Here is a 16,930-nt window from a genome sequence, read left to right as displayed (position 1 = left end):
TAATGTAGTTTGATACGGCTTTAACTGTCACAGCTCCATCCTAAGGAATCCTGGGATGCGTAGTTTGTTGTGGGAGGCTAAGTATCTCACAAAACAAGAACCCCAGAATGCTATAGAGCCACGGCAGTTCAAGTGGTGTCAAACTGCATTATGTCTACACTGCAGACGCAGCCTTAAATGTCGAGCGAGGGCAAGGTGACCAGGTGTCCTCCTTTCCCCTGACATGTCCTACATTCCAGCCTTCTGTCCAGGAGGAATTCCAAAAGGTCTTCTATTTCGAGCAGAACTAAGAGGCATGAATTTACATTTATTTTAGCTTTCATTTTGTCCTGCATTTTCCTTGGAGTGTCCTACGTTTTACTGCCGCTTGTCCTCCTTTGCGGTTGTGGCATCTGGTCAGCCTGACTGAAGGCGGCGCAGGTTCAAATCCGACCCTAACTCTGGAAAAGCTTCCAGGGGAACCCTGGCCCTGCCCTAGGCTGATGCCACACTGAAGAATGAATGCAGTCTGACCCCACTTTAAGTGCTGTGTCTCAGGAATCCTGGGACTGACAGTTTTTCTCTGGCACCAGAGCTCTCCCTGACGGAGTCTGCATCTGTGCTCCTGAAATAAAGCCGCCTTCTCTGCCAGAGAGCTCTGAGGCTGAAACAAACTACGCTTCCCAGGTTTTCATAGCATGGAGCCGTGGCAGTTAAAGCGACGTCCAATTGGATTATTTCTGCAGTGTAGATGCAGCCAGGGAAGGCTAAGTATCCCACAAAACTACAAATCCCAGAACACCATTGAGCCACAGAAGTTAAAACGCTTTAACTCCCATGGCTCAACAGAATTCTGGGATTTGTAGTTTTGTGGGATGCTTAGCCTTCCCTGGCTGCTTCCGCATTGCAGAGTTAATCCAGTTTTGACAGGGCTTCAACGGACACAGCTCAGTGGAACTCTGGGATTTGTAGTTTTGTGGCAGCATTTTAATGTCTTTGGCTCAATGGAATTCTGGGATTTGTAGTTTTGCAGGATACTTAGCCTTCCCTGGCTGCATCCGCACTGTAGAAATAATCCAGTTTGACACTGCTTTAACTGCCATGGCTCAATGCTATGGAATTCTGGGAATTGTAGTTCGTTGTGGCACTGGGGGCCTCTGACATAGAAGGCTAAACATCTCACAGCACTACAAATCCCAGGATTCCATAGCATCGAACCATGGCAGTTAAAGCGGTTTCAGACTGCATTTATTTCTGGGGAGTGGATGCAAGCTCTGTGACAAACCTACAAATCCCAGAACTCCATGGTACCAGGGCATTTAAAGCGGTGTTGAATTGCATTAATTCGGCAGTGCGGATGATCCCAGAGTTCCAGGGAGCCGCGGCCTTTAAAGCGGCGTCGGAGCTGGATTAACTCTGCAGTGCGGACGCAGGCAGCGAAGGCTAAGCATCCCTCGGAAGCACAAACCCCAGAATCCCGTGGGGCCGCGCGGCAGTTAAAGCGGTGTCCAAGTGCGCCGAGAGGGAGGCCTGGAGGCCGGGCAGGTGCAGCAGCCCAGGCCCGAGGCTCACCTGCCGCGGAGGAGGAGGAGACTCACCTGCGGCCCGCCTGGCCCACCTGCCCTCTTCCGCCTCCCTCTTCGGCCACGCCCCCTCCGCTCTCCCATTGGCCCGCGCGTTGCCTTGGCGACGCAGTGAGGAGGAAGCCCCGCCTCAATCTCCCCTTCGCTCTATCGCCCTCTCTCTCTCGCTTTCGTTTCCCTCCTTCACCGCCTCTCTGACCTCACTTCCGGTGGCGTCAGCGTCTACGGGAAGCCGGCCGCAGAGCCTGCCGGGAGGTGTAGTCCCGCCGCTGTGAGAAGAGGAAGAGGCAAGCATCCATCGGAGCCACCGGCCGGTCACTCAGTCAGTCAGGGAGCGAGAGCGCGCCAGGAGAAGCAGCAGCAGCAGCAGCCCTAGCCCTCCTTTCCTTTGGCCTCTTGGGCTCGGGCTGAGGCCTCGACCTCGCCGCCGCCGCCTCCTGCTCCCGCCTCAGAAGCGGCGAAGGGCTGAGGTGAGAAAGAAAGGGTTCCGCCGCGGCCTCAACGCGAAAGAAAGACGAGGAGGAGGAGGAGGAGGAGGAAAGAGGAGGATTAGGGGATGAGGGATGGAGGGGCCTGGGAGGCAGGGAGGGCAGGGCAGGGCAGGGCTCCCGTGGGGAACTGGGGAGCCTCGGGGCGAGACGGAAGGGGCCTGTGGGGAACGGAGGGGCTCCAAGGGTCAAGCCCAAGGGATGCCGGGGGAGAAAAGGGGCCTTTGTCGGGTTGGGAGGGTGAGGAAGAGGGGCCCTGTTGGGGGGCAGGCTGAAGAGATGCCCTGGGGCCCTGAAGGGGTGGCTGGAGGGGGCTTAGGGATGGAGGCCCAGGGGGGCTGGGTTGAACTGGGCGGAGATTCAGGGAGGGGGCTCCTGTGGGGAAACGGGGGGCTTAGGGGCAGGATAGAAGGGGGAAAGGAAGAGGGAGGAGGGCCTTTGTGATGGAAAGAAAGATGAAGGGTTTCGGGGGAGATATTCTTTGGGGGGCTGGTCGGGGAGCCCAGGCCTGAGGGCTGGCAGGCCTTGCTAAGCCTGGAGTGGAGCTTTGCGAGGCTTGGAGAAAAGAGAGGGAGAGAGCCTTGGGTTTGTTGCAAGTGGACTAAGCGGTTAAAGCCGTTGCTTTGGGAAGCTGGGATGGCAGGGAGGCCCAGGCTGTGGATCCTTAGCCTTTGGAAGGAGGTTATGGGGCGAAGATGGGATGAAACACAGCAGGGTTTGCTTTGAGAGCGTTAAGAGACATGGGAGGCTGGTCCATGGCCCAGGCCCCGATGGAGGCGCCGAACACTGCTGCCAAAATAAAGCAGTGGCTCTTCATGGTCCCAGCAGATTCCTTTTCCTTCCCTGCCTTTTCCTACCGAAAACCAACAAGGGCAGGTGCCACTTTGAAAGTCAAAAACTGCTTTGGCCTCTGCTTCTGCCACACAGACATCCAGGCCCCCAGCATCTTCCTGGCCCCCAGCATCTTCCTGGCCCCCAGCATCTTCCTGGCCCCCAGCATCCTCCTGGCCCCCAGCATCTTCCTGGCCGGTGCTGGGCAGGAACAAGGGACAGGCCAAAGAGGCAGGGAGAAATCAATAAACAGGGCAGGGGGGTAGTTCTGGTGGGTTGGTTTAGTGGGAGGCGAGGAGGCGACAGGTGTTGCCCTTTTCTATTAGACCAGTCTACTGTATGGATGAGACCCATGAGATGCCATCCCAGAGGCATGAGATGGCTAGGTACTCTATATAAAAGAGAGCAATTAGTTGTCAGATTGCTGAGGACTCCAGACACTGTTCTTTCAGTTGCTGAGCCACCTTTATGGCTGTTCAGTTTTTAAAAATGCAGCCAGAATTTAACTATAGAAGCTCTTCCCCTGAATTCAATGAAGACTTCTTGCCTCTCCATTTCTATAGTAAACACCCCAGTCTGCAGCCTAGAACCATATCTGTGCTTTGGGGGACTCATTGGGAATTTAAAAGCCTCAGTATTTGGCCTTTGGTTTTATCCCAATTGCTGGTAGGGAAAAAATGCAGAAACCTTTTTCTTTAGGAGAGTTGTGACAGGGAAACTGTTCCCTTGAGGCTAGTTGCAGTTCCTGCCAAATTGTAGCTCCTAGGAATTTAGGATTTTGACTTGGCAGCAGCTCTGGGCTGGGCTTAGAATATTATTATTATTATTATTCTTAACCTTTATTTATGAAGCGCAGTAAAGGATGGAAAGACTATTTGGTCTAGAGGGGCACACATGGAGGGTGTGTAAAGTGTCACCTGCTGAAGCTCTCACCTGCACAACTCTTGAATGCATCCGAAATCCCTCTTGAGTCGGTCACCAGTCACGCTGGCTGTGATGGCCTCAGGATATCTGCTTTTTCTTTGCGTATTTTATTCATGGACTCTGTTAGTCTAGTCAGAGATGGGCAGCTGTGTCACCTGCATCTGGCCATATTTTTGCTAATTTCCTAGAGCAGATTCCCAAACCCCCGTGCTTTTCTTTGGCTAAAAGTCACTGATCCCAGCTTCTTTATCAGCACTTGCTCTTATACCAGCAGACAGGTGTGCAGACATTGGCAGGTGGTTCTCTTTATCTCCAGGCGCTGAAAGGTTTCTTCCACTGAGTGGCTCCAGTTGAAGCTACAGCTAAAGCTACAAGAGTATTTCATCATGGGTTTTGCCATGGGGAGAGAGAGTATTAGTCGGGACCCCTGTAGCTTATAAATCAGTGATTCACAAACTCTGGTCCCTAAGGTGTTTTGGACTTCAGCTCCCAGAAGCCTTAGCCAGCATGGCCAGTGGTCAAGGATTCAGGCGCAAAAGACCTAAAAGACCAGAGTTTGGGAATCACTGTTATAGATAGTCAAAACAGCTGAGAATGGCTCTTGGAAGCATCATGAACATTTTCAGCCCCTTTATCTGTGTTAGAGCCAAGCTATATGTCATGTTAAATGCATATTTTGGCAATGTGCTCTTGTTTTAAAAACTTTAAATAGTACTTGGGAAGGAATCAGGATCATGACAAGCAGAGGGATAAGTGTTTAACTCGTTCCCTGCAGTGTGCTTTTAGTCCCTGTCTCCCATCCCCAAAGCTGCAGTTTCATGTATAGAAAACAGGCAAGCATTGTCAGATTGTGGATTTATCAAATGTATTGCTTTGTCTTAAAAACTGAAGAGGATCTCATCAACGTAGCATCTGTTTTGCACACAGAAAGTCCTGGATTCTGTCCCCAGCATGCTCAGTTAAGAGAATCTTAACTAGCAAGAACTGTAAGGATAGAGCATTTGTCCCAAAACTGGGAGGCCCAGTTTCAAGTCTCCACTGACACACAAACCTCATGGAGTTGCCTTGGGTCAGCCTCTCTCTCTCTCGCTTTGAGCCTGATTTTCCTTTTGGAGATAAAATGGGAAGCCACATACAGCACCATCAGTTCATTAAAGGAAATATAGGAGACAAATGCAATAGATAGTACTGGACTTGTTGGATTGATTGTGTCTCTTGGCAGCATCCTACAGATTGATGCATTTCAGAACATGACAGTAATGATTGAATCTGTTATGTCTATGTAGAGGAGGATTCTCTGCCTGGATTTTCCAGTGGTAAAAGTGGAAGATTAAGGTACAGGCTGTCGAGAGTATGGAAAATCTTTTAATACAAACTGAAAACTACAAATGAAAATTACACAATATCATAATAAATATAATATTAGTTACGTAATAATTTAAGAGGGGTAAGGAAACTTGGGCGGGTTACAGACTGCCTATTTGGGGCGGGCTGTACCCGCCCCTTTCCCCGGTGTATTGGGCCCTCAGCAGCCTGAACGGCAGCTGCTGAGGCCCTGATCCACCGCTTTTCAGGCTGCAGGGAAGCGGCAAAATGCTGCTTCCCCGCAGCCTGAAAAGGAGTGTCCTTGGGGCTTCAAGCCCCAAGGACACCCCGCGGCGGCGGGGAGGGGGAGAAAGGGGCCGCTTGGCCCCTTTCTCCCTTGCTTTGCTGGGCGCAGCCGTCTGAAGGCTGCGCCCAGCGAAGCAAAGCGGCGCCTCAAACCAGGAAGAAGCTCCGAAATGGAGCTCCTTCCTGGTTCGAGCAAAGGGCGCCCTGGCGCGGAGCGGGGACATCACATCCGTGCTGCCCCGTGTAGAGGCGGCGCGGCCGTCACGTCCTCATGACGGCGGCCATCTGGAACGGCCGCCGTCATTTTTTATGCGCAGAGCTCGTATTAGGGTTAGGGAGGTGCGGAAGCACCGCACCTCCCTAACCCTAGTATGTGCTCTGCGCGTACTTTAATGGCGGTCTATAACCCGCCATAGTTTGCTTACATCACAGATGCTTCTGTGGAGATACTTGTTTTTGTCTTTGTTGAGTAACAAGCATCTCATCATACAGTACTTGGATTCCCATGGCAAAAGACCTTACTCTCCTTTTGCAATACAAGCTATCTGAAAAGGTAAGAGAATGCTAGAGAGACTGTACTAAATAGCAGTTAGGAGTGAAGCCAGTGCCAGATGGCAGAGGTTCTGGTTGGGTCCTGGCTGTCTATCCATTCCTTCCCTTGAATTTAGGGTGGGATGTAAGATTTATTTATTTATTTATTTATTTATTTCAAAATATTACAATGAATGCCAACTAAATGCCACATCAGCAAAGCACTGGATAAGTCAGGTATCTCCATTCAACGCAATCTACCTGATTTATGCATTCAATTATAGTGGTCCCCAAACTGTGCCCTTTCAGGGCTTTTGGACTTCAGCTCCCAGAATCCCAGTCTATTGGCCAACATGGCTGAGGCTTCTGGGAGCTGAAGTCCAAAATCTCTTAAAGGGCATAGCTTGGGGACCACCGCTATTAGAACCTTGATTAGATAACTTGATTGATTATTTTGCCATGTTACTTTCAATGTAGGTCAGTCAAAGGAAACTGGGAGATGGAGAAAGCTCTGTTGGGTCAGAGTTTGGGATCACTCTCGCTGTGCAAGAACACTTTTCCTCGTGCCTTTCTTGTTTTCCTTTTAATCTTTTGTTTATTTATTAAGATATTTCTATACTGCTTTTAATTTCAGAAATCCCAAAGTGATCTCCAGTATTGCAATATATAAATGCAATAAGTAAAACAGTAATGGAACAGTTTGTTAAAATATAGAAAGCTTTGTCAAAAGCTGTTTCCAGTTAAACATATCAAGAATATTTACTGTTCCTTTAAAGCAAGGATGAGCAAAATCAGAAGGTCCAGGACCAGTTTTCAGTCTCCAGGTTCCTCCAAGGTCTAGTCATAAAAATCCCCCCCCCATATTTTTTTTAATAAAGTGTTTAATTCTTCACTTCTCATCCCGTTTACCTATCTTTAAAGCAACCCTGTCAAACAGATATTCTCCTGCAGTGGGAGAGACTATGCTGTAACAGGTTGTCCCTTTCATATGCTCCAAAAGGAAAGGGTCATTTGGACCATTAAAAATTCCTTAAGGGTTTTTGCTGGTGGGAGGGATGATCCCTAAATTTTGCTAATCTAGTGCTTGTCACTCCTCTTCCCCATTATTATTATTATTATTATTATTATTATCATATTTATAGTTATATCCCACTTTCCCCATAAAATTGGAACTGCCCACAGTTTAAAAGAACTATAAAATACAAAGCATACAAAAAGTGAGCATTAAAATAGAATTAAACTATTACAGTATTAAAAGAAATCACAAAATAAAAGAACGAAATGCAATTTAAAAAGTTAAAAGCTCTTACAAACAGTTCCGTTAAAACCACACAGTAACCCCTAGTCTTTAAAATTTTTGTTTTCAAAACCTGTCTAAATATAACGGTTTATCCTGTTGGCAGAAGGCCCACAAGGACAGGGCCATTTTGATCTCCCTGGGGAGGGAGTTGCAGAATCTAAGGGCAGCCACCAAGAAGACCCTCTCTCTCGGAAATGAGTGATCACAACAAAGCTTTTGCAAGTTTCCCCACCTCATCAAAAAGATATCTTGTTAAGGTTGCCAGACGTCTCTAAAGAACTTCTGTGGATACTGAGATACTACACAATTCATTTAAACCAATATATGCTGAATCTGGGAACTCCACTTTAAACCCATTTCCACCCCTGAAATGATATTCTTCCATGGTTTCATGTCATGAGTCACTTCTGTGTCTCTGTGATAATATAATGTTTATCAGGCATTGCCTGCTGATTCGGACTCTTATTGGGAATCAAAACCTGCTTAATGTTTTTCTATGTTATTTCCTGCTCTCAGTGATGTCAACCAAGCTACTGTATGTACCTGTTGGAAACAGCTGCCCAAGGTGGAGGTTGGGAAATCCTTAAACTTGAATAATCAATAGCCATTGCTCCTTGAGATGAGGCATTTCTTTGACAGGAGAAGCAGGAGACAGAGAAAAGTGGCTTCTAGTCAAGCTCCTTCTTGACACAACTGTTAAGCTTATGTCTTCCTTTGTATCTGGTCCCTTTGTTGTAGGTGTGATACTTCCACATTGCAAGAAAGAAGAATTCTTGAACCATTGATGGGATTGATGTACATTCATGAACTTAATTGTGATGGCACCAACTAACTAAGCAGGGCTTTCACAGACCAGCTGTGAACCCAAACGGATGCTTCTCAAGGCCTTGCTGGGCTTATTATCCTCTGTGTTGCTTTAAACATTAATCTTATTTTGCTGTTATATTTTCCTTCTTTGCTTTGTTAGGGCAAAATGGGAAAAGCAGGAACTTGTTGCTAGACTACTGCCCTCAAGGAAGAGGATTGAAGTGCTATGCTAGTTGATGAGTTTTTGGAGTTTAAAAAAACCAACAAAAACGTAGATTTCTCCAGGTCTGCCACATTGTGAGAGCTAAGTGAGGGGCTTTAAATGTTATGCATACAGTCTTGTTGTTGTTATGTGCTCTCACAATGGCTATGACTCTTGATGGCCCTAAGAATGAAAGAGCAAAGGTGATGCAGTGGTTTTCCTTTTGGACAGTGACTCCAGGAGACGAGAATTCAAGTCCTTGCTCAGGCCTGGAAACCCACTGGGTGACCTGGGGCAAGTGACCCTCTCTCAGTCTTAGAGGAAGACAGTGGTGGCAAGCCTCCTTTGAAGAAATCTGGCAGAGAAAACTCTAGGACAGGTCACTATATGTTGGGTTAAATTGAAGTTGTGTAACAACAATGAATGAGGGACCTTCAGAGTCCTGGCCATCAACAAGCCCTGTTTGGGTCTTGCAAGTTCAGGGCAGCTGTTTTTGAGTCACGTGGTTTTCATACAATAAGATTTATATAAAAGTTCTTGTCAGCAGGTGGATAACTATTGATTCAATCAAGGGATCCATAGCTCTGAGCTTGCAACACATGAGCAGGGCATTTGAAGGCTCTCATTCATAAGGTCTTCATAGGGTGAAGTTGACTTGATGGTCTTTAAACAGGTCTTTAAACAGAGGCTGGATGGCCATCTGTCGGGGATGCTTTGAGATTTCCTGCATGGCAGGGGGTTGGACTGGATGGCCCTGAATGATACTTCAAACTCTATGATTATATGGCAAATAACAATAATTAGTGGAGTTTTTCTTAATCTGTTTTTACATTTGACATCCCTTTTTCCCCCCCAGGAACTGGATCCTTTTGCTCTGCCAGAGATGTTCTCCTCTCTCTCTTCATGTAGAAGAGGTAAGAATGGAGTCACTGGAATGGGAGGGTACTATGGGGTGACCCCTGTCCACTCTTCTGATTTCTTGATCAAGATGAGAGTTGGGTGCAAAACCAAGGGCCAAAACACACTGCAGAAATAATCCAGTTTGAGACAAACTGAACTGCCCTGGCTCAGTGCTAGGGAATTCTGGAAACTGTAGTTCCGTGAGGCATTAATCCTTCTCTGTCCAAGAGCTCTGGTGCTACAACAAACTACAGTTCCCAGGATTCCCCAGCACTGAGCCAGTGTAGTTACAGCGGTGTCAAACTGGATTATTTCTGCAGTGTGTTTTGGCCCCAAGATGCTTTAGAAATGGGAAGAAAAACTGAAGGGGAGCAATGCTGGCTAAAGGGCTCTGGGAGTCTTCAAAAGTAATGCTTCCAAGTTGATGAACTAAGTCTGTCACCGTTTAGTCCAGCCTTCATAAGATTTAGTCTCCTTCCTTTGACAATGAATGAACTCCCAAGGCAAGTGCTTCCAGTATTGATTTTAGAGTGTCATTTTGAGCTTGCAAACTTGGACTGGTAGTTTTGCAAAAATGTCACCTTTTTTAAAAAAGAGAGAGAGAAAGAAAAATAGAGAGCATGGCTGGTGAATTAGGAAAGGAAAGTTGTGTGACATCTGTTGAACTGAAAACCATTTCATGCTTTGGGTCATCTTTCCCAGTTTGGGGCCTCCAGATATGCTGGATTACAACTTCCATGGGTTCCCAGCCATCACTTGTAGTCCAATATATCTAGAGAGCACCAACTTTAAGAAGGCTGCCTGAAGACAACTATTGAGTCATGGTCCCAGCAATGTTTTTCAGATGTACAGTCAGGCCACGTTTCGGTCAGAACATCAAAGCCCTCTGTGAGTCTGACTCTGTGCTCATGTACATATTGCTGAAGATTGACATTGTAGCTTTTTCTGGTGCTACACTGGTACTGTCCATCCTCCAAAGATTCAGGTAGCATTCCACTGCCATGACCTGTAGACATATGGATACATTGAAAATCTACTTCACTGTCCCCACTAGCCCATTTACTGGTTTTCCAAACTTTGGTTAGGTTTAGTTTTACCCCTAATTTGAAATAACCAGAAACATTATTTTAATATTTTATATTTTGTTCCTAGTTGTGCAGGTTTGTGTCATTGATGCTGAAATCTTTACAAATCTGCATCGTCTGTCCTGTTGTGTCTGTCCCCTCTTGTTTAACTTGGCTCCTCATTTAAATCATGATTAGTTTTCCACATTAGTTGCTCCTTCTAAGTTCTAGGCATTGATCTTAAAACAAGATATTTGTGCAGGAATAAAGAGTTATTGGAGGTGGCTGCAAAGGAGATGAGGAAGAAAAAATTACTCAGTCTGTTCAGTAAAAATACCAAATCACTTTTGCAGCCTTTAGACATTCTTGTACTGCAGTTCTCAACAGGTATAATGTATTCCAGGAAAGTTTCCTTAAATATATGTTTGGCGCTGTTGCCAGGTGAGTTGGGATAATGTTGGAGCTGATGATATTGGCTGGATCAAATGCAGCCACAAAATCCAAAAACTTAAATGGGCAGACAAGCAAATCAGGAACTTTGGGATGAGGCTCATGGCCGGCCATAGATACTGTTGTAGTGCTGTGATCACAGAGGAAAGTTGCCATTGCCTTCCAGCCTGCCTGGAAAGGCTCCGTCAGTGCTATGCCCCAAATCTCCTTTAAAAACAAAAGAGTCCAGTAGTGCCTTCAGTTGGACTTGCTGGATTCCAAATTATAGTAATTAAATACTGTCAGATACTAAAGGTCTTAAAGTGACTTGACGAGGATGAATGATGACTTTTGGCAACTTTCTTACACGCTGTGTGTTCAGAGAGCAGAAAAGTTGTACTGTACAGGGCTTTCTGTGACATCTATTTTCATTATTCCATTTTGCATTATTTTCCTTCAGCCTTTTCCTTGTCTCCTGGAAAAGGATGGGATCCTTCTTGCTGCCCCTTCCCTTCTTGTGTTTCACACGCTCACAGCTCTTTTATCTCCAGAGTAGCTATAGAGATACTGTGAAAAATCTAGTGGCACATCCTCCCCTCAGATCCATTCCATCCTCAAAGCCTAGCCCTCTTATTTCTTTGCAGTTTCATTCCCTCCTGTACCAGACTTCCCCCATGTCTCCTAAACCATCCATCCCCATGCCCTTTCTTTCCTTTTTTCCCCCTCATCACTCTGGGCATTCCCTCCATGAAGCCTCTTGAGCCTAAACTCACCATCTCTTTTCTTTACATCACCAACCACCTCCTTTTGATAACCTGGATTGCATATTTCTTGCCTGCTTCTCTGGCTCATCCTTCACCAGTTTGTCTGATACAAAAAGGGTGCTTGTTTTATTTGTGCTGCCACCAATGTACCTGTTCATGCTATTTGAGCAGCCCTAATGATGACTTGGGATAAGCAGGGGGGGAAGTACCTTGTGGTGTCTGTCAGTAGGAATGAGAAGCCAGGGGTGTTACCCCCAAACAGTAAAAAAGCAAGAAAAAAACACATCTCCATAGTGGGTACCCATGGGCAAATGTGACATGTATGGGAAGACTTTTTTTTTGCCCCAAAGCTCTGTGAGAGTCACAGAGAATGGCAAAAAATGAGAGAAGGGACACCACACTGGACACAGCAAGAAGGGCACTTCTTGTTTTGAAAGACAAGTATATTCTGACATTAAAGAATGCAGAGAAACCTCCTGCAACCGTTTAAAAGGCTAATTAATATTTCTGAAACCTTTCAGAAGAGGTTATTTTTGTAGGTTTTTTGGTCAGGAAAAGATCAGTCCAGGGAGTCTGAAGGGGCTGAGATAGCCATGGATTCCTGCAACATACCAGGACAGCATTTCTAGCATCTGGGTGAGGGAAGCACTGATTGCCACATGGCAAGAATCACTTTCTTGTGACTGACAGCCATGATGTGTTTCTCCTGCTATGGCCAATGAAGAAGTAGCAGCCTTCCAAAAGGTTATGTTGGAACCTGTCCAGCCATCTTTCCTTTGTGGTTACTGCTTGATGGGGAAGCCTTGAGTCCTGCTGCTGCCTGTTCATTGAGGCTGGACCTCCAGCACCCTTCTCCTGTCCTGGGAGAGCCTTCCACTGCAAAATCAATTTTGTGCAGGAGGTGAAGTCGAAGGCTTTCATGGCCAGCATCCATAGTTTTTTGTTGGGTTTTCGAGCTATGTGTCCATGTTCTAGAAGAGTTTATTCCTGATGTTTTGCCAGAATCTGTTGCTGGCATCTTCAGAGACTGTTGGAATAGAAGAGAGCTGGATACTGTACACACACACACACACACACACACACACACACAAACTGTGTGACCCTGGATCTGAGGAAATTCCAAATTCCAAAACAATACACAGATTAACATGGAATTTCCTCCAGAAATTTCTCCCATGTCCCAGAGCAGCGCCAGGAATGCTGCAAGCATCCAGAGATGTACTTGGACTGCAACTCCCAGCCACTTTTGCCAGCAGAGCCAATGGCAAAGCGTACTGGGAACTGTGGTTGCAGTCCAGTAAAATTTGGGAGGTTTCATGATGCTTATCACATCCTAAGCTTAGAGAAAGTCACATTTGTGGAGGACTACAGCTCCCAGAATCCTCCAGCCACAGTGTGATAAGCTCTGATAAATCTAAAATTAGCAGACCTTGCACTGTGTGTGTGTGCGCCTTCAGGTCGCCTGTTGACTTTTGGCAACCCCATGAATTTGACAGGATTTTCTTAAGCAAGGAAGACTCAAAGGTGGTTTTACCAGTTCCTTCCTCTGAAATATAGCCAACAACACCTGTTGTTTCCTGGTAGTCTCCCATCCAAGTACTGACCAAGGATGACCCTGCTTAGCCTCCAAAATTAGGCAGGATTTGGTGCTTGTACCTGGCAAGGCCAACCAGGGCCAACTGAAGCGTGTGTGGCTCTGAAAGGAAGACTTACTAAGCCAGTCTTTCTCAGTTGGACTCCGCTTTACTCTGCAGAAACTAGTGATGCAGACTTGAGTCGATTGACTTGGACTCAGTGAATCAACTTGGACTCAACTGGGTTATAAATGACTCAAGTCACTGACTCAACTCAAGACTTCTGTATTTTTGTATTGTGATTTGACTCCAGGGTTTGATTCCCATCTTGGCCATGAAACCCACTGGGGTTGCCGACTTTGGGCAAGTCCCATGCTCTCAGCCTCAGAGGAAGGCAATGCCAAGCCTCCTCTGAACCAGTCTTGCCAAGAAAGCCCCATGAAATGACTTGAAGGCACACAACAACAACATTGGCAGAAACTGATACCGAAACGTGCTTGTGTTAGTCTTGGCAGGTACCAGCCCTGTTCTGGGTCTGCTCCAGATGAGGAGAAGAGACTGCAAAGCTTGGGCTTTTCCCGCTGTCTAGGGTCCAAAACCCACTGGAGAAATAACCATCCAGTTTGAGACTGCTTTAACTGCCCTGGCTCAGTGCCAGGGAATTCTGGGAGCGACAGAATACTAGAAAAGCGTGCTCTCAGGGAAAAAAAATAGTGTTTTATTATTATTATTATTATTATTATTAATTAGTATTAATTATTAATTATTATCATCTGTGGTTTTCTCACTTTCACAGTGGAGAGTCTGCTGTATAGGCCAGATTCAGAAACAGAAGGTACATTTTTGTGAAGCGTTTCGCCTTCTCTGCCAGAGAGCTCTGGTGACACAACCAACTACACTTCCCAGGATTCCCTAGCACTGAGCCAGGGCAGTTAAAGAGGTCTCACAGTGGATTGTAGTGCATTTTAGGCTGATTCCCTAGCATTGAGCCAGAGCTTAGTTAAAGCTTTCTCAAACGGGGTTGTTACTACTGTATTACTTCTGCAGTGCGTTTTGGACCTTTGTGGCTGGTCTCTTTCACTCAAGCAGGAGCCCTCTAGGTGGCGCTGCGGAGGCTGGCAGGCCGGCCGCGCGCTTCCTCTCCATTGCGCATGCGCGCGCCGGGCGAAGCTCCTCCTCCTGGCATGAAGCCGGCTCCTTGTGCGGCGCGGCGCCATTTCCCAAGATGGCGGCGCCCAGCCGGCTCTTGCAGGGTCTGCTGTGGCGCGCTCCTCCCAGGCTGAGCGGCGGCGGCGGCAGCGGGTGGCGGGCGAGGGCCCTGTGCGAGCGAGCCTCCGGGGCGGAGCAGCCCCAGCAGCAGCTGCAGGCGGAGGAGAGCGACGGGGAAGGCGACGGGGAGACCATGGGCCGCTTGGGTGAGAGCCTCCATCTTTGGTCGCTCTTGGTGTTCGCTGCCTTCGCCTGAGTCTCGGCCCACGGCGCCCTATGGAGGAGACCCTGCTCTGCTGAATCCCTGCAGCCGCCTCCTCCTCCCTCTGTCCCGGCGGGGCCCTCCTCGCCCCCTCCTTCCTCCACCTTTCCCAGCATTCTGGCCTTGTCCAGCGAGCCCTTCCTTCTCGAGATGGGTCCAAAGCCTGGCAGTCTAAGTCTGGTCATCCTGGCTTCTAGGGATGCTTCTTGTTCTGTTCGACAGAGGAACACGCTCCTTCCTTGGAGGCTGGATGGCCATCTGTCAGCGGGGATGCTTTGACGGAGAGTTCCTGCATGGCAGAAGAAGGGGCTGGACTGCATGGCCCTTCTTGGGGTCCCTTCCAGCTTCTGATTCTATATGATTCGTGCTTGATCTACTCTAGGACCCGTTTGTTTGTCCTTTTGGCTCTCCATGGGATCTCAGCACTCTCCTCCAGCCCCACACAATCTCCAATGAATGGGTTTGCTTCCTGTCTTCTTCCTCTCTCATCCATCCGTAGAACAGCCTCTCTTTCTGCTTCCCTCCCCCTTTCCCAACATTACTGTCTTTTCCAGCAATTCAGGCCTTCTCATTTTATGTCCCAAAGTGTGACAGGGCCAAATAGGCTAAACTTCTTTGGGCTGCAGATACACTTTAATTCAATATTGCTAATTAATAATGCTAATTAATATTAATTATTTATTAAATGACATTGATTCCTTCCTCAGGAGAAAGCTGAGCAGCAGGGGAGCCTTTCCTATCATTCTCCTCCAACTCCACCTGGGCTTCCCCTCTGGCTCCTCCACTGCTTGGTTTTCTTCCAGGTGGAAGAGGAGACGAGGACGGGGCAAATGCTTGACCCTCAAGGTTCCTTCCCTACCTAAGACATAGAACTCTAGGTTGGAAGAAACCACAAGGGCAATCCAGTCCAACCCCGTTCTGCCATGCAGGAAATCTCCATCAAAGCCTCCCCATTGACTGATGGCCATCCAGACCTCTAAGGAAGGAGCCTCCACTACACTCCGAGGAAGGAGCGTGTTCCTCTGTGGAGGGAAGGGTGGTGGGGAAGGGCAATAAGTCCAACAGTTCTTCTCTCCCTCTGGCGCCATGGCAGATGGATGGGCAAGGAGGGAGGTCTCTTCATTTTACATTGGACTAGGCCCAGTGGAGCTGGCTTGCCTTTCTCTTTCTCTCCCTCTGAGGAGATCAAGGCCATGCTGCAAAGAAGTCAGAGCACTTTGCTGGCCAGGCTTCCTTCCCAAGCAGTGGGCGGGTGGAGGAAATACAGTCATATCTAAAGGTGCTTGCAATACATCTGGAGCCATAAACTCACAGTGAAGAAAAAAGATTAGAGATGGCCCTCTTCATTTGCAGCTTTGCCCTTTTCAGATTTGATTAATGTGTGTTCTTTCTAGGAATCTCTCTAGGTCCTCCAGCATGACTGTATTGTCAAATTCTGCCAAAAGTCACTCTGGAGGATCTAGAGCAGTGCTCCCCAAAATGTGCCCTCTAAGAGATTTTGGACTTCATCTCCCAGAAGCCTCAGCCATGTTGGCCAGTAGCCTGGGATTCTGGGAGCTGAAGTCCAAAACCCCTTAAAGAGCACCGTTTGGGGACCACTAATCTAAAGAGAATGCTTCTCTAGGCGTGTGAAGTTGAATGCTTTCATGGATGGCATCCATAGTTTTTTGTAGGATTTTCAGGCTGTGAGGCCATGTTCTGGAAGAGTTCTCTGAAGATGCCAGCCATAGCTACTGGTGAGGCGTCAGGAATAAACTCATCTAGAACATGGCCTCATAGCCTGAAAAATCCACAGAAAGCTTCTCTAGGTGTTTGTAGAGCCTCCAGCCTGATTCCATGATCAACTTCTAGCACATCTTGACCATAGAGTTTCACTGGATTTCTATAGAAGTGTTCTCTAGGGGGGGAGTATTATTATTTATTATTTGAGGTTTCCCCACTTACACAGGGGTCCTGTGCCCCTAACCCCAGCAAATGGAGGGTCCACTGTATATGCCAAAGATTCAGAAACAGAAGGTTCATTCAGATTAGGTAAAAGAAACAAAGCAGGTGAGGTCTGATAGATTTATTTTTATGCCAGCAACCTATTTATTAGAAACACCTCCTTTTTCATGCAACCAAAGAGAGACATCTTGGTTGAGTGAAGGAGCCACTGGCCAGGCCTTGGGGGGGGGGGGGTTGGGGAAAGGGGCCTTGGGTAGGCTTGAAAATGGGGCAGTCCTTTGGGAAGGATGGAGGGGAGCTCAATCTGCTGACTCCCAGCTAAGCATCATTCATATGTATCCAGCAGGTTTATAGAATACTTAAGATCGTGCTTTAAAAAAATAGGAGTGCCTCATGGGCTTTGCTGGCCAGGCTTCCTTCCCAAGCAGGTTGGGAGCAGGGAGAGAAATACCTTTGCATCTAAAGCTGTTTGCAGTAAATTAGGAACCATAAGGTCAAGGAGAAAAAAAATATGCCAAAGCACCGTTA

At 47.4% G+C, this 16,930-nt stretch overlaps 1 protein-coding gene across 5 annotated transcripts in view; it reads left to right on the top strand.

The window, feature by feature from the left end:
• Window positions 1-1,817: 1,817 nt before the first annotated feature.
• The window catches only part of DHX30 (DExH-box helicase 30), a 39,503-nt gene continuing 24,390 nt past the window's right edge, over window positions 1,818-16,930 (top strand). Inside the window, exons 1-2 of one of the 5 annotated variants that reach the window (XM_089533824.1) lie at window positions 1,818-2,032; window positions 9,113-9,170. In XM_089533824.1, the coding sequence (XP_089389950.1) occupies window positions 9,140-9,170 (31 nt within the window). In that variant the 5' untranslated portion in view covers window positions 1,818-2,032; window positions 9,113-9,139. Of the gene's footprint in view, window positions 2,033-9,112; window positions 9,171-14,257; window positions 14,403-16,930 lie in introns of those variants that run through there. The other 4 variants (XR_016281985.1, XM_089533823.1, XM_089533828.1 and 1 more) reach the window with 4 other exon arrangements.

The sequence above is a fragment of the Sceloporus occidentalis genome, unplaced genomic scaffold (genome assembly GCF_023333645.1).
Source record: "Sceloporus occidentalis isolate IW3139 unplaced genomic scaffold, rSceOcc1.0.p SCAF_7, whole genome shotgun sequence".
Lineage (NCBI taxonomy): Eukaryota > Metazoa > Chordata > Lepidosauria > Squamata > Phrynosomatidae > Sceloporus > Sceloporus occidentalis.
This window is presented reverse-complemented; position numbering and strand designations above follow the sequence as displayed.